The sequence below is a fragment of the Melanerpes formicivorus genome, unplaced genomic scaffold, assembly GCF_026170545.1.
Source record: "Melanerpes formicivorus ecotype bairdi unplaced genomic scaffold, bMelFor1.0.p_v2 SCAF_25, whole genome shotgun sequence".
Classification (NCBI taxonomy): domain Eukaryota; kingdom Metazoa; phylum Chordata; class Aves; order Piciformes; family Picidae; genus Melanerpes; species Melanerpes formicivorus.
The window spans coordinates 8,156,272-8,174,139 of NW_027142377.1; the positions used below are offsets into that span (position 1 = coordinate 8,156,272).

Below are 17,868 nucleotides of genomic sequence, written 5' to 3' on the forward strand. Positions count from 1 at the left end.
AGTACAGCAATCTCACCTCTCCAATGCAGAGGAAGGTTAAGGATTTAAAGAACCAATTCTGCTGAAATTTATTAACATGCTAAACTCGACACATGCATATATCCTCCTCAAAAAATCAATATGAAACTGCTGATTCTGTGACTAATGCTAAGCAGGTATAGAAATGCTTACAAGAATGGGTCTTAATAGGTTACAATTATACATTGACCTCAGTGTATTTTGTAAAGGCTGCAATTCTTTGTCAATCAACAAGAGGAATGCAGCATCACGCCATGAGCCAGCTTCTGCTCATGCACAGACAATTGCTGTAGCAAATTTTTGTGAAACAAGATTAGCATTTACATCTCATGCCTTAGAGGAGAGAAAGCAGTCACCACTCTGCAAAAAGCCTCCTTCAGTCTAGTTACACACAAAGGAATAGGAGTTGTGCAACTTAAACCTTGCAAGACTGGCATTTAGGATCTGTTCAGAAGTGCTATGGGGTCTTTCTGATTTTGGCAGGTTTGGAATCATACCTTTCCTGCTCATAGAAATAGTGCAGAGGCACTTCATGTCCAGCTTCTGCAAGCTTAGGTTATAAAATACACTAGCACTGCTGTGACCCAACTACCACAACCACACACCACAGTCGAGGAAGTCTTGAAGCACCTTCACCGTGGCACATCCTGCAGCTGACAACCCTCCCAAAGCAACAAACTGCCTCATTGCTAAAGCTGACGAGAAACAAAAGGCAAACAAAATTTCTGTATGTATGAGGTTCCTCACTGAAAACATTAGCCAACAAAAACGCTCTGGTCTTCAGAAAAAGCAGAGGTTATCCATCCAGTGTCCACTGCTATGTAGTACCAGGGTGACCACTAACATCAGCTACCTCTCAAAAACAAGCGGAGTAGTGGACTGTTCTCTACTAGCTATTAAAAATACTGCTATGTAAGTTTTTCTCTTGCCACCGAAACTTACAGCTAGCCTAAGGCAGTTTAAACTCACAAGAGAAAAACTGAAGGAGCCAATAGAAAATTAGTTTCTCTCCTATCCACTGTGCACATTGCTTTTTTGTGATGATTAATCATAGAGGACTGTTCTTTCTAAGAAGACCTGTAAGACACCATCAAGTTAGCCTTTCTGATCAGCAAACCTATTTGGTACCTTTGTGTAACCCAGATGATTCTGTAAAAAAGCAAGAGTTTGGGGAGGGCCAGGAGAAACAGGAGGTTTCTATTAATAAAAAGGCTAGTAAGAGGTTCAAACCAGAGATTCACAGAGCTGACTTTGAGATGTCTTTAACAGGACAAGTGTATACATGGCTTTAGGAACTGCTGCCTCAGTTCACCAAATCCAGAAACAGATGCATGACAAGAGTGCAAGGGAATTCTGACATCTCTGGAGGCATCAGCACAGTCACTGTATAGCCACTAAATACAGTGGAGAGCTCCTGAAACAGGCAGGAACTCACCATTAGCAGTCTAACATGATTTTGTTCTGTTCCCAGCTTCAGTGCACTCCACAACAGATCACCAAGAAGCCCATTCAAGTCACTTTCCCGCTCTGCTATTTCAGCACAATTCTCACACAAGCAGCAACTCAGCCTCTGCATGCTCATCCCAGGTTCTACAGCTACTTATCTGACTGCCATAGCAGTCTCCTAACACACAACAGGCATGGAAAGTATTAGCTTTAATGCTGTACTTGCCAGCTTCAAATTGTGGTTTTGTCCCTGACAAAGGATTTGAAAAGTAAGATGTAAGCACAAGTTACCCCTGCGATGACTGCATAAGCAAACCATTTTTTCTTACAGACTGGGCTTTTCATAAATATCAGAATTCTATGATTTATTACCTGAAACAAATTCAAGCATTTGGGAAGAAAAAGAAAGCTTTCAAACACAAAACCCTGTAAAGGTAATCTGGAAATCAGCTAACCAATCAGCTGAGGTTTGACAGGAGGCTGTATAAGACAACAGCTTGCTGTACACAGGACAAAAACTGAAGACTAATTTCACTAATAAGACTCCACAGAAGTGAGCTCTCATCTGAGGGGAGGAAGTATGCAATGCTTTTCCAACTGTTAAAGGCAAGGGCCAGTGCAAATAAGGTAAGTATTCCTCTTTAGCATACATAATGACCAAAAAAAAAGACATTTCAGGTTTTATTATTCTGTATTTGGCCAGGACTTTAAGGAAGGACTCTTAAAGGAAACATCAAACATTCATTTTTCTGTAGATCTAGAAAGGATTCAGCTTTCCCCCACCCCCCGGCAGGATTTCTTTTGGCCCTTCTGATATTCACGCTGCAAATTAGTTGGGAATAGCAGTATTTATACTAGATCAGCACCGTCTGGTTTTTATCCAACTGTTCCACCTAAAGAGGATGCCAGTTCTCATGGACTGGAGAGCCCACCCTGCAGCATTCCTGAGAATTGTACAATATAATAATCTTGAAAGTCAGCAGAGTGGATTAACCACTTTCTTTTTTTTCTGGACTTGAACTTGTGACCTTAACAGTAGCACAGCAGAAAGCAAACGTGCTCTGCACTTTGCCATAGTAACCTTCCATGGATTCTTTTCAACTTAAATACACACACAATTGAAACACCTACAATTTTGAAAAAAATTATGTACAAACCCTATATTTTTCTTTTTTTTTTTTGTCCTTTTTTGATTACATATAAATACAAATTAGCTATTCTTCTAAAAAGTGGTTATAATAGCAAATAAATACAAAATAAGAATCTGACCATTATACTTCATGTGCTGGGGGTTAAACCCTTATATAAAATGTACAACTAAAATACATTTAAAAATCTTTAAAGGAATATTTCTCTGATTAAAATATTTGTTTTCCCAACTTTTTTTTTTTTTTTTTTGTAGACATAAATATATTTTCAAAATAGTTGTGTTTTTTTTTTTTTTTCCTTTCCATTTCATTACATAAATAAAAGTCTTCATTGGGAAATATTAAAGTGTCAGCTTCTTTTTCTTTTTTTTCTTTTCTTTTCTTTTTTTTTTTTTTGCATTTCTCTAATATATTTGCTGTGTCAGCGGCACCCACAACCCTCCACAACCATATCTTGATAGTTCTTTAAAACAACTTTCTCGTTTTCGTCAAGGTAGAGCATGGAAATAGCACTCAGTTCTGTCGGCACACAGCAGGCCTTGGGGATTTTGGAATTCACTGAATTGACCAAAGTTTGAACAATGGCATGGTTTGTTGAGTTTAGGTGATCTGCCAATGGAAAAGGACATTCCCCATGGCAGTAAAAGGCACTATACCCCGGAGGGGCAACAATCCAGTCATTCCACCCCACATCATTGAAGTCCACATATAACGGATGCCTTTTGCAACTGTATTTGTGGCGTTTACGCTGTTTGTGTTTTGCTTGACGCTTTTCTCTTTTATGAAGCGGGTGTCCCTTGCCATCATGCCCAAACGTTACTAATAATGGCCTGAGCTGAGACCAGCTATCTTCATCCTGATGTAAAGACCTGCTAATCCTAACGTGCCTCTTGGAGGCACTGTTCTCTTTGTCCAAGTGAACCACCTCTACCACAAACCCATGATTAGGTTGTCCATGTGCAATCCACCTCAAAACAGCTGGTGTTACATCAAAACTTTCCCATTTACTTGCATTATGATGCACCAACCTGGTGTCCAAAAGTCTTGTGACAGGGTCCTTAGAGGTGGCTGTGGCTGGCTTTAAAATTTCATAAATATTAATACGGTGATGGTAGCTGCTGCTGTTCTCAAAGGCTCCGTGCACCTGTTCCCGAAAAATCTGGAGTTCAGCTGAGGTGATAGACTCCTCATTAGGGATAGAAGTTAAATTAAAGAAGAAACGTCGTGCTGTTTTCCCACTTGTTTCTTGCAGTTCTTCCAAAATTTCTAATTTGATTAAACAGGGAAAAGAAAAAGGGGGGGGGGGGGGAAATAAATCAGGAACCAAACCCCTTAGATAATCTGCTATTGGCAACTTTCAAATGACAGCTATCACATGTGACGCACAAGATCTGAAAGGCTTTCAGGCAGAAAACACCATCTCCCTTCTCCTCCTGTTTACGTAGGCAAGCGTGTATAGCATGAAGTTGAGTGCTTCACTCTTTTTTTTTCCTGTGTTTTTATAAATCCATTTTTGTTTGAACACTGGTGCCCTTTGCCTTCCAGGTGGTTACAATAAGTGGCAAGAAACACATAGCATTACTTTGGAATTCAAGAACATTCACAAGAAAACTCTAGCACCAGAGCTAGTGGGGGTCTGAAGAGAATCATTAAATCTGGTTAAAGACTTAGCATAATTATTACATCGCTGCTTTTTTTTTTTTCCAGTAATATGGCTCTAACATCAATTTTTAAAATTCCATTCTGGAAAATATTACTCCACAATGTAGGTGATTTGTAAGTCTTAACACGTGGATATTTGGATCATAGTGACAACAAACTCAGTGGTGTAACAGCACTTTACAAAGCCCACTTCAGTATTTACCCCAAAAGGACATAAAGAATGGCAGGAAGGTTCAACTGCTGAAAATGAGTAGATGGGATAAGGGTAATTTAAAAAGTCACTTCTGAACAGCAGGGTTGCAGAAAAACAACAACAATAAAATGTTATAAATCACTAAATCCCAGGTGGTTCTCATCTCTAAGTCAACAAATAAATGAATGGAGGGAATAAAATGTATCTAGGGCTGCTAAGAAGTACGTTGTTGCTACAGATATTGATGAAATTAAATGTGCCAAAACAAATCTCTCTCCATGGGGTTTACTTTTGGTGCTAAGCATCCTGGAGAACTGTTCATTTCCTAAGGGGAAGCCATAACTATTCCCTTTTGAATCCAGTATGATTTATTTGGATGAGGTAAGGCTCAGCTTCATAGCATTTCAGGACCAGACCAATATTTGTAAACATGCAGATGTTTTGAATGGGCACAAGACAAATTTTTGCTTTCAAGAAGCCACTAAGTTTTGCTAAAATTATAGAATAGCTTTTATGTCAAAACCAGTATTTGCTATAACAGTACAATTACTTCAAACTGCTGATTTGCTTGACACTTACAAATGTTGCCCCTTAGGCTCCTGTCTTGCCCAGCCCCTTTGCCTGCCATACTCAGGTTTGAACTAAATGACTGAGTGCTGGCTTTTCCCCACTCACTACTAGATGTTTACTTCCCCTGTAGGGATATGCAGATAATGAGAGGTTTCATCATTCACCTCCTCTCTTACAATAAGGCTTCCCAGTAAACAGCACATCCACTTCTCCGAGGCCACCTCTTTTATCCATCAGAAATCTAAATACTGACTAATTTCTTTCCTCAACATGAAAAGCATGGGAAAAGTTAATCTTCATTAGTTTTCCAGCGAGGCTACTGCACACTAGCACTGGAGACAGGAATCCTGGAATACTTAAAACCTGGCGAGGTGTCTCCCAAAGAGCGTACGAGCGACACGTGAACCACCAGCTCCAAGGGCCTGCCCGACCCGCGGCTACTGCCGCAGGGACTGTTTCGGCTACATAAACCGAAAAATGCACGCAGCTGCCCAGTAAGGGCCTGTCCCTGAGGGCCCACTGCCGCGGTGGACTGTAAGGGAGAAAGTGTGGAGGTGCTGCTGGATGCTTCACTCTGCATTTGGCCGGGTTACCTTAAGCTGAGAGCTCGATGGCGGAGTGAGGGAGCTCTCGAGGTGGCCACGATTGATTGTTTCATTGATCTCTCACGGGGATTATATAAGGATTAGAAACCTCCGCAGCGGCGCCGGCTCAGCCGCGCATTAGGGAGACTTTCCTGCTCTTCAGACTCACAACAGAAAAGCTATTTGTGGGAATGCTTAACGCAGAACTGCCTTGTTTTAGCGGGAAAAGTAAAACGGGAACCTCGCGTCGGACAGAGGGAGAAGAAAGGTTCGCAAAGCAAGCGTTCCCGCAGCACGAGCCCTGGTCCTGCAGCCGGGATCCCAGTAGCAAACCTGTCTGGAAGTACCCGGCCACCCCGGTGTACTCAGCGCTGCGTTACCGGCGGCCAAACTTACGCGCTCCCGGGGCGGAATCCTCCCCGACGCTCCTCCCCCGGCCCTCCCCTTTCTCCTCGGCTCCCTCAGCCCATCCTGCTGCTGGTGCCCCCACGCACCGCCGCGCCCGTTGCCGCCTCCCCCCCCCCCCGCCCCAGGCCGTGCGCCCGCAGCCCCGCTCCCCCAGCTCCCGCCCCTACCTTCGTGGTGGAAACTGCGGACGGTGTTGGCGCGGCTGGTGGCCTTCTCCAGCGGATAGCCGAGCGCCGACGGCTGCCCCAGTTTCTGACCCGCGTGCAGACGGTAGAGGTCCAGCATGTAGGGAGGGATGACGACGTCCTTGCCGGGGCTGGGCCGCCGCTTCAACCCGAACATGTGGAGCAGGCGCAGCTCGAACTCGCTGAGGAGGTCCTCGGGACGCTGCGCGGCCGAGGCGGCACGGCCCGGCTCGATGAAGCGCCGCCGACCCACCTCCGGCATGAGGCCGGCCGCGCCGCCCAGTAGCACCTGGCAGAGCAGCAGCGCCAGGAGAGAACGGGTCACGGCAACCATGATCAACCTGCGCGGAGGAGGAGGCGATAGGAGCCAGTCAGCGCGGACACCGCGCCGGGGAAGCGCGCCGCAGTGGGGGGAGGGCGGTCGGGGACGGTCCGCAGGTGGGTCCCACCCCGGCGCCCAGCTTGACCCCCGCGGGGCGAGGCGCGAGCCATGGCGAGCGGGCCTCGGCCACTACCAGGCGGGTGGGCGCGAAAGAGCCCCTCGTGGGGCCCCGCCGGGCCGCTTCAGGTGCTCGGCGGCGGAGCGAGGCACGAAAATCCCCGTGGCAGGCGATCAAAGGGAGCGAGGCGGGACGGGGCGGGGGAGCGAAGCGGGGCTGATCCGCAACAAAGGAGCACGGAGGTGAAGGGGAGGAGGGGGCGGCCGCTGTCAGTGCGGCGGGTGCACCTCCGGGGCCGGGTCGCAGGTGTGCGCCCTCCCGCCTTGCCCGGACCGGGCCTCCCGCCGCCTCCCGATCCGCAGGGAAGGGAAAGGAAGGGGGTGGCTGCCCCAGCCGACGCGCAAAGCGACCTTCCCTGCTGTGCTCCCGTCCCGATGCCCGTGCTTCCCCCTTCCCGCTCCGAGCCGCGGGAGTTTGGGCTGGCTCGGCTTCCCCGGGGCCGCGGCTCCGCGCCGGGACGGCGGCTTCTCCAAAAGGAGAGCAGGGGAAAGCTATTTTCCCTCGGCGGAGTGGAAGAAGGGGAAGGAGGAAAACACAAATCCTGTTACGTCCTTAGCCAAACCCACAGGGTGGTATTCTCCCCCGTGAAACTCTGCGCTGGATTATTTTTATCATTATTATTATCATTAGAATTGTTATGATTAGTTGTCCCGTCCCCCCTCTCTTCCAGAGCGCTAGCACCTCTGCCGTGGCCCACGGAGACATCCTGCGGAGAAGGCTTTCAGTGGAGCCGGAGTTATACCTGTGTGCAGCAGCGGGGGTTGTGTCTGCAGGAGGGTTTTCGGCTCTCGGGGTGTTTTTCCCGCATCACTTGGTGTTACTCCAGACTTCGCTGCTGCTCCTCTACAGCTGCCGAGCAGAAAACATAAGTTCCCTGAAGTCCAGTCCGCCTCAGAAACATACTTTTAGCAGCTGGTTGAGGAGGCAGAAAGCAAGTCCCGACCAGGGAAGGGCTTCTCCCTTTTAAAAGCAGCGATCGAAAAAGTTATTGCTTCTTCTTCCTCCTCGCGTGTGCCTGCCCGTGAATGGGTCCCTATGTCTACGGAGTTAGGAGGCTCCTTTTTAAAAATGTCCTTTGCATCACCCGCATCAGACAGACAGACATTTACTGAGACTCCTGCAGTAATATTCAGATGAAGCTTGACTTTCCTCCACTCCCTTAAAAAGAAAGAAGAAAGGAGGGAGGAGAAAATGAGAAGGGAAAAAAAAAAAAAAAAAAAAGGGTGGGGAGCAGGCTGCTCCTGCTAACGCCGTCCCGCGTGGAGCAGCCGCGCTAGGAGCCCGCTCCCGCTGCCCCGCCGGCCCGCCCGCCGCTCGCACCGCACCGCACCATTGCCGGGGGTGGCTGGGTCGCCGCCGCCGCCGGGCCTTTTTGTTGCTCGGCGATGTCACGACCCCGGAGGCTCGCGGGCCCGCGCCAATCACAGCCGCCCTGTGGGAGCGGGCTGCGGCCCCGCACCGGCTTTTAAAGGAAACGCCGCCTCCCTCCCTCCGTTCCTTCCCTCCCTCCTCCTTCGCCCGTTCCCTCCCTCGTCCGCTCCCGCCCGCGCCCGGGTCGCGGGACAGGGGCGGGCGTCCCGTCCCGTTAAGGGATCTTTCTGAGCTGGTGTGGGAAGCACCGCCTGCCGGGTCCCGCGTCCCGCCCCAGGCACGGCCGCCTGGAGCGGGATATCGGACCGGACCGAACAATGACCCGTTGTGAGGCCCCCGAGTGCCGCGCTGCGCCACCACAAATCGGATTAACACTGTGCCCCGGGCTGCCGGGGTGGTAAAGTGTGAAGGTCACGTAAGGTACCGGGAGAATCCCGGTGCTTTAGAAAGAGTTTCAACTTTGTTACGTTTTTAAATTATTTTGTATTTATTTATTTTTCTGCCAGTGCGCGGGAGCCTGTTGCCTGACCCGGACTGGAAATCGGGAGGGTTTTCTCGCCTCGCCGAAAAAGAAGCACCGAGACTCGGGGAGGAGTCTCCTCCCGGACGGCTGCTGCGGTGCAGGCGACGGAGGGCTCAGCCCCGACCGTGCGCATGGTAGAGGGCTTGCGTTGTGTTGTATTTTTTTTTAAGATGTGGCTGCCCTCCAGTGGTGGAAATGCGGCGGATCTCCGGTCCCGGCACGGCAATCCCGTCACGAACCAGCCCGCGGGCCCCAGCCTCTGCCTGACACCTGCCCTGTGGCCGAGTCGCGCTTCCTGTGTCTCAAGCTGCGCCAGGGGAGGTCTAGACTCGAGGTGAGGAGAAAGTTCTTCACCGAGCGAGTCGTTCATCATTGGAATGGGCTGCCCAGGGAGGTGGTGGAGTCACCGTCCCTGGAGGCGTTCAAGAGGAGATTGGACGTGGCACTTGGTGCCATGGTCTAGTCATGGGGTCTATGTTTATAGGTTGGACTCGATGATCCTCGGGGTCTCTTCCAACCTTAATTATACTGTGATACTGTGATGTGGATGGTGCTCACGCTGACACTCCCCTGGTTTGCAGTCCCTGTTTGGCTGCGTACAGGCACAGAGGAGGACAGAGGTGACAGGGTGAAGAAAGCAGGTCGATGCTCAGGGAGCTGGAACTCCCAATCCTGGCAATGTCCTGATGGCAAATCTTGTAATCCCGACGAGATTTAGTAACTCGGTGATAGGGATGAATCCTTTGTCCCTTCTCATGTTCGGTTTCTTGGACTCTGCGGTAGGACCTGGCTCTTCTCGCATAGGTATGTGATACCTGGCAGTTTAGGATCCTCATCAAAGCCAAAGCCATCAGCACAGTCATTAGCTGGGGTCCCGGTGCTAGCCCAAGGCTCCGTCCCGGCAAAGTGAGTGCTCCGTGTGGAGAGCTCTTCGCAATGCCTCTCAAGGGCTTCATTTGCAAAAGATACAGACAGCCTTTGACACCTTGAGCTACTGTGCAGAAGGGTTTAAAGCAGTAACAAGGGAGAGAGCTCCATTACCAGATCCTCCATTGGGAGCAGCCGTTTCCCTCCATCTTACAACTTTGTAGCAGAGGAAAACCCCTGATTTCAGGCAGGAATTCAGCACATTCGGGCTGGAGTAAGTCCTCCTGGGGACCCTTTTATCTTCACTTTTCTATCACGTTGGAATGACTTCATCTATACCAGCAAAACGTAGCTGCAGGAGGAGGTTGCTCACACAGGGAGTTTCATACCAGCATAACAAACCATGTTGGAACCACATCAGCATAATTAAAGAGATGGAAAAGCTCCATACCAAAAGCTCCCACTTGTTAACCTGTTTTTTGCTCACCACTGTGCATACAGTGGGAGAGGTGACACAGAATGAGGTGAAATCCTTCAAAAGTTTAGTTACTTTTTCATTGCACAGATAATGTTTGATTTTATGACTTCCTGCAAGTCTCTAGCATGAACTGAAGGTGCCGTGCATTGTGACTTCAGGGTATGCCAATTATGTAAAGCAACACTAAAACAACAATGGCAACATAGTTTACACATCACTGACACTAAATGAGCACTTCAACATCTAATTGCCATTCCAGTTCAATCTGTAGTGGGTCATGCCAGGAAAAAGTCATTTCTTGCCTCAACAATTGCTCCTGTGCCTGGAGCATAGGCTGTACTGTATGCTCAGCTTCACGTTATCTCCAGGAGCTTTATATATTAGGATGATGATCCTTGTAAGAGAAAAATGTGGTTGTGGTTGTTCTGAAGCCCTGCAGATACTCTGAGCTGATATCAAGAGGCTTTCATAGTTTTGCCCTTCACTGATTTCTAAATATTTTTATATCAGAAATGTTTCAATATTTTTGTATCAGTCCTGTGTAACCAGCAAGACCAAGGAAGTGTTTGTTCCCTGTACTCAGCACTAGTGAGGACACACCTTGAGTCCTGGGTTCAGTTTTGAGCCCCTCACAACAAGAAGGACATTGAGGTGCTAAAGCATGTACAAAGAAGGGCAACAAAGCTGGTGAAGGGTCTATAGGACAAGTACTGTGAGGAGTGGCTGAGGGAGCTGGGGTTGTTTAGCCTGGAGAAAAGGAGGCTGAGGAGAGATCTTACCACTCTCTACAACTCCCTGAAAGAAGATTGGAGCCAGGTGAGTGTCAGTCTCTTCTTCCACATAACAAGCAATAGGACAATAAAAAAATGGCCTCAAGTTGCACCAGGGGAGATTTAGGTTGGACATTAGGAAATTTTTCTTCACTGAAAGGGTTGTCAAGCATTGGAACAGGCTGCCTAGGAAAGTGGTTGAGTCACCATCTCTACAGGTATTTAAAAAACATGTAGATGTGGCACTTAGGAAGGTGGTTTAGTGGTGGCCTTGTTGGTGTTAGGTTAATGGCTGGGCTTAAAGATCTATTCCAACATTCATGATTCTATGAGTCTGTATAAATAGATTTTTTCATAGTCTTCTGCTCTCTGGGCCACAAAAGACAAAGTTTCATAGGATTATAGAATGGTAGAAGTTGGAAGGGACCTCCAGAGATCAAGTCCAACCCCCCTGCCAAAGCAGGATCGCCTAGGACAGGTCACACAGAAACCCCTAAGATAGGTCATACAGGAATGTGCTTAGATGGGTCTTGAAAATCTCTAGTGAAGGAGATTCCACAACCTCTCTGGGCAGCCTGTTCCAGGGCTCTGGCATCTTCCCAGTAAAGAAGTTTTTCCTTATTTTGTGGTGGAACTTTATGGGTTCCAGTTTGTGTCCATTCCCCCTCATCCTATTACAGGACATCACTGAAAAGAGGGTGGCCCCTTCCTGACACCTACCTTGCAGATATTTATTAACATTGATCTGTTCCCCTTCCAGTCTTTTCTCCAGGCTAAACAGCCTCAGGTCTCACAGCCTTTTCTCATCAGACAGACGTTCCAGTCCCTTCATCAGCCTTGTAGCCTCTGTTGGATGCTCTCTGTCACTCTTGAACTAGGAAGCTCAGAACTGGACACAAATGTGTCCAGTTGTGGTCTCTCACCAATGTGGTCTCACCAGGTCAGAGTGGAGGGGCAAGAACCTCCCTTGACTTGCTGCACACCCTCACTCCCCTTCTAGTTTGTAATCTCTGTCTATTTAGATCAGGATTTGCTGGGGCAGTAACTCTGCCTTCCCAGCGTGCACTTACAACACATTACCTAAACTCTAGAACCTCAGCCATGCACCTGATGTCACAAGCTGAGAAACATCTTTATCGTGATAGCATCGGAGACAGGTGTATTTAGGTACAACAAATGCAGCACTTGGTCTGTGGAGCACAGACATGCCAGGACATCCCCACACAGACCTCCAGCTCCCAAAATAAGCTTTTGCTGCAGCCATAATGCCCTTGTGCTCTTCCCAACCCTACAGTTGTGCAGCAGCACACCTGGGATAAAGAAACTGAAGCTCAGTCAGCTGCGTTTCGTCACAAGCTCTGTGCCAGCAGAGTTGAGCAGCACGTCAGCTACAGATCCTGTCCCACTGTGGTGCACTCCCATAATGTTGTTTAATTTTACAAAGTTAATTTTCAGATCAAGTCTGTTCTTCAGCTAAACTCCTGCCAGAGAGAGAATCCACCATTTATGCTGAAAAGATCTGGTACAGAAGTGGGGTTTTAGGAAATCTAATCTCCTTTGTGAAACTTAATTTCCCTGCTCCTCAGTTTTGTATAGTTGACTGGACTCATTAATTTCTCTCTTCTTTCCCACATGCACTATTTTTTTCCGTGGGTTTTTTGTTACTGTTGGTTTGATTTGGTTTGGTTGGTTGGTGGTTTGGTTTGTTTGAGAGTTGTTGAGTCTGTAAATACTCAGCTAGCAGCACCTGCTGCTACGTTTTCACATCCAGGTGTTCCTTTCCAGGACCCAAACACAGCTGATAGATCTCAGTGTCAGATATTGTTGGTGTTTCTTAATAAAATGATAGAAAGGTATCCAAATAAGGATAGGTTTTACAGTATGGTGAGAGTTATTTTTTAAGACTAGAGGGAGAAAGAAGAAAATCTTTTCCCTTCAGCATTTTCCCTTTACAATTACTGTATGAAATCACACTTCTACACTGCCACCAGGTACTGTCTATTTTTTACTCTTTTTTTCCAACCTGGTCACATTGCCATTGCTACGGGCAGAAGATCTCAGCTGGAACATCTGGATCTCTGATGGTAAGAAAACTACCTATTTTTTGGTCTAGTTAGAGACACAGGTCTGCAGAAATACATTGCTCTATGTGCACTGAGAAGCAGCACTTTTACTACTGACTTCAGCAGACCTGTTAGACCAATGCTGAGCATGTTTGAAAGTTCCCACTTTAGACCACTGTCCCCATGATATAAGTAAGTGAGAAGTGAAATATTAATAGTAGTGAGGTCTTTTACAGATCTCAGTGAATAAGCCTCTTGATAAAAAAACCTGCACTGAAGTACGGAACACATACATGGTACGGCACCAAATGTGAGATGGGTGACTTCTGAAAATGAGTTAAGATGTGTTACTGATGTTGAGGTTTTGGCCTCGTAATGAGTGGAGATTATCTGAAAGCTTTTCTGTTCCTGAGCTGTGCTTCCTGTTGGCATCTGTGTGAATATGATACGTGGCCATTCTTTAAACTATTACATGATAGTGTGGTTTGTCTTTTAACATCTGTCAATTGTCTCTGCTGTGCAGCCTGTCTCTTGTTCCCTGAAGGATGGATTCTCACCAGAGAAAATACTAATTTACAAGATGGTGATCTGTTTTTGAAGAGGGGAAAGGCAGCTTATTCAGAAATGTCTATTTCTTTTTTCATTCACCTTTGCTGAAATCTGGCAGCTCTTCAAAGCTCTTGCTCTGTTTCACAGGGAGTCTCAATTTCATTCATCAAATCTCAGCTTTCTTTCCATCAAAGTGTCAGGAAAATTGGAATTTATCAGAAAATACAATGCAGACTCAGTATTCTCTACACCTCCAGTATGTCCTATTGCTAGTGAATGATAACAGTTGCTCCTAACAATGCTGTATTTGCAAACACAGGCTGCAGTTCTCAGTCATGTAGCTGTGCAACTTTTATGTTCTAAGACAAAGTCCCACAATTTGTAATACAATTGCTGGGGAAAGAGGAAAAAGGGAGGCTGTCATGATAACCCTTTCTTTAACTGTTTTCCCCTTGATGCTAGAAACTTCCAAATTTCAAAGTCTAGTATTTGACCCACGGCTTTTATCAGTAAGGAAAAAAAAAAAGAGGGGGGTGGCAGGGAGAGGAAAAGAAAGAAAGGCATCTCTAATACCTCTATACGGCCTGGAGAGCAACCAAGCCATCACCAAACAGATTCTCAGGCACCACCACCATTTATGTACTTATAATTACAGACTGTCAAGTCATGGAGATTCATTGGGCAGTGAACTAAGATTCAGAAAACCTCATTTCTCTTCCCAGTAATAGAAGTTTCCTTCATGCCCCAGTTTTCCCACCTTGGAAACAGGGATGATCACACTGACATCTACTTGTAAGTCCCTGCAAAACCTCCAAGTAACAGCACTAAGAGTTGGGCAGCTCTGTTGTTTGGGGCTAAATACTAGGGTAATGCCAATAGCAATCTCAAATATTTGGAATCCATGGCTCAATCATGCCATAAAGACAGTGGCAAAATTCCTTCTGGTTTTGTTGGTACAGACTCATGTTTTAATGATGTAGAGACAGGGATGCTAACTATTCCAATCACGAGATTTGGAGCAAAGAAGGATTTTTTTTTTCCCATTATATAAGTCTTAGAAAGACAATAAGGTGAGGGTGTTGCCCCCCACACAAGAGAAATGGCTGCGTCATAGATGGTCCACTTCAGGAGCTTATCGTTTCGTCACTGCAGAGATGCTGACGTCAAGAAAAATGGAGGCTCATATAAAGTTACGCATATTGCCTTAAGAAGTGCATATTTTAGTACTGAAACTGGATGATGGTTTGCAATTAAAATAAAATAAAGGCAAGTGTGACGTTCTGTTTAAGCAGATTGTCTGTATGAAGGCTTTATTGTAGCTGCAGATTTAGGGCATATGAAAAGGTTTTCTGTGCTCAGTTGCAGGATGAAAAACATTGCATTATCAGGCATTCTTGTTCTCTAACACCACTTTGCCAGTATGCCTTTGACAATGAATGCTTGCAATTTTATTTTCTGATGTAAAGTTATGTTTTCTCAGGTCATTATCATTCCAATTCTCAAATATCCTACAGAAAGTAATAGTAAAGCTTTGTGTCTGCTCTCTGGCATGTGCTCAGCACAAGTGATCAGCTGCTGCACCTGCTTCACACTTGGAGTAAAGCTATTTGCAAGTTGCTTTCAAATACATCCCTTGTTCCCAGCTCTGCCCAGTTTGTAGAGGAGCTCTGATGGGCACAGGTCTCAGTTCAACCACCACCCTGTAAATTTCATTTAGTTGCTTGTGATGTACATTTACTGACTGGGAGGGGTCTTAAGAGAACAACATCCTCTGGCCATTCCCAGGCTCTTGTTTGCTCCAATGTTCCACTTGTGGCATTCCAGAAAGCACAGTCTAAATTCCAGAAATTAATTTTTATTGGCACACATTGAACTGCTTCAAGGTATCATTTATCTTCAGAGCATCTGCAGCCCCAAAGTCATAGTACTCTTCCTGTATTTGGCCTTTCCACATTCCCCTCCAAGAGGAGAAAGAACTGCTACCTCCATTTTACAGAAGGGAAAAAGGGGCAGAGGGTGGGGGTAGGCTGTTTTTCTAAGAGGTGTACAGGAATACTTCTTAGCTCTATATAGGTCACACAGGTTTTCAGTGATGCATAATCAGGTTACACACAATTTTTGGGTTAAACTCACAGAACTCCAGTGAGACATTAAGTATTCTGCTCATGCAGACAGGTTTTAAAAGCCCAGTACCAAGTACCCGATAGTTTTCTGACAAATTCCTGCAGTGCCTTGTCCACAGTTCTTACTGCAGCCCAATCCTAGCAGCAATATAATCATCTCATTGAACTAAGGAGAAAAGTTCTGATCTTGCAGAAGTCAGTCTGTGCTGAAAAGAGGGTTTAGAATAGCATCACATAGCATAGCATAGCATAGACCAGCTTGGAAGAGACCTTCAAGATCATCACGTCCAACCTATCATCCAACACCATCTAATCAACTAAACCATGGCACCAAGCACCCTATCAAGTCTCCTAAACACTTCCAATGATGGCGACTCCACCACCTCCCCAGGCAGCCCATTCCAATGGGCAATCACTATGAAGAATTTCTTCCTAACATCCAGTCTAAACCTCCCCTGGTACAGCTTGAGACTGTGTCCTCTTGTTCTGGTGCTGGTTGCCTGGGAGAAGAGACCAGCCCCTGCCTGTCTACAACCTCCCTTCAGGTAGTTGTAGAGAGCAATAAGGTCCCCCCTGAGCCGCCTCTTCTGCAGGCTAAACAACCCCAGCTCCCTCAGCCTCTCCTCATAGGGCTTGTGCTCCAAATCATCCAAAGGATCATCCAAAGCATGATCAAGATCCTCAAGATGGTCAAGGTATTGAGAAACAGATTTGTTCTCAAACCAGGTCAGTCACCACAGTAGAAGGTACAGTGAATTCCCTGACCTGCTGTGCCATCACCTCCTCCCTCATGCTCTTCTTCAGGCTCCACTGCAGGATGGGTGCTGTACAGCTTTCCACTTTGGGAAAGCACCTGAGCCATTACATTCCTCAACACCATTAACTAGCTCAGCTGCCTGCTTTGGTTTTTTTTTCCCTGAAATTTGAAATGACCTATCTACCCATACTTTATGTGCTTGCAAAACTGTGTCCTTCAGCTCATTCAGGATTAGGTTGAACAAGCAGGACTATAAACCATTCATGCTGTGCAGGGCTGTCTGATTACAAACTGCATTATTCCCAACAATTCTGAGTTCTCTAACTGGATTTAGGCAGCCTTGCCTCTTGTATTACTGTAAGAAGTTTGCCTGCTGTTACATTTGCTGTTTTCTAGACAGTGTGTAAACTCAGTAAATATTCACATCAACTTAACATGCACATTCTAAACACTGAATACATTAATTTATTCAGCCACAGAATAAATTCCTTTCAAATAAATCAAAACACTAAACAGACAAACAAACTGAGGAACCATGGAGCAAACTCCATTTATTTTGCCCTTTTGACCTCCTCCCTTGCTTTCTACTCCCCTGTGTACATCCCAAGCCTCTGTGTACAGCCTTGACAGCCACTGGGTTTTGAGAAAGAAAAGAACTGCTGCAAAATTTCTCCTGCCCTTCTTTGTTTGGCAGGAAAAGACCGCCAGCAAATAAATCAGGGAAGAAGCAAGATCACGGCAATCCCAAAATTGCTACCTCAAATAATGTAAATCCTGGTTCAGATGCCCACACAGCATAGGAAGAAGCCCAAGGACCTAAATATAGACATCGAAAAGGAATCTCTGAAAATTAAGGGCCACTCTTTCCATGCCAGTGGAAATTCCAAGTTGCACAATCGAATGTGACATTTGTTTCTGCAGCTGGTGGGAAAATAGTTTCCTTACAAAATAAATTTAATAAAAAGTCGACTGCTTTGTATCTATTTGTTCCCTAAGCAACTTCTAACATATCAGGCATCATTATTAAGGAACTTAGATTAAAAATATACACCACTGTAATAACATGCAAATGTTTGGGGTTTTTTCCTTCCTTCCTTCAATTCCTTTACAATATTGGACATGTTCTGATGAATTCACCAGAGCTTAAACTGTGAAAAAGCATTTCTACAAACTCTCCAATTGATAAAATAAAGGTTTCCTTGCCTTAAGCAGATGTGATTGCTCAGCCAGAAAAATTCAAAGATACAAAATTCTTCACACTGAGTCATGATGATGGCTTCTATTTCAAATATTTTTCCTGTATTTAATAAGCCTTGTAGGTTCTAAGACTGAAAATGCCTACTATATAGAGAAGAGCTGGGCTAGCTCCTATCCAGCACATCAGTGAGGCCATAAAATTTGGGCAAAATAGCCTACAGGCCCTGTGCTGGTCCACTGCAGGCATGTGGATGTTCATGACTGCACATCCCAGCCATATTGCTGCAACAAGCTGTCTGTGTAGACTGTCACTACAAGACTTGGTTGCTTTTGCTACTAGCTCCAGGCAGGAACTGAAGACTTGATTGATATATTTCATCTTACAGTTGTCCTGGTGCATTAAACTGTCCAATTTATCCTTTTTGCATACAAACAATGTGTACAACCTACCTAAAA

General features: G+C 46.0%; 1 protein-coding gene across 3 annotated transcripts in view; it reads right to left on the bottom strand.

Moving 5' to 3' along the window:
* Nucleotides 1-2,428: 2,428 nt before the first annotated feature.
* BMP2 (bone morphogenetic protein 2) overlaps nucleotides 2,429-17,868 on the bottom strand; it is a 139,556-nt gene continuing 124,116 nt past the window's right edge. The window contains exons 1-4 of one of the 3 annotated variants that reach the window (XM_068153214.1): nucleotides 8,045-8,154; nucleotides 7,457-7,872; nucleotides 6,197-6,555; nucleotides 2,429-3,878 (exon numbers count right to left, since the gene is read on the bottom strand). In XM_068153214.1, the coding sequence (XP_068009315.1) occupies nucleotides 3,034-3,878; nucleotides 6,197-6,548 (1,197 nt within the window). In that variant the 5' untranslated portion in view covers nucleotides 6,549-6,555; nucleotides 7,457-7,872; nucleotides 8,045-8,154 and the 3' untranslated portion in view covers nucleotides 2,429-3,033. The other 2 variants (XM_068153216.1, XM_068153215.1) reach the window with 2 other exon arrangements.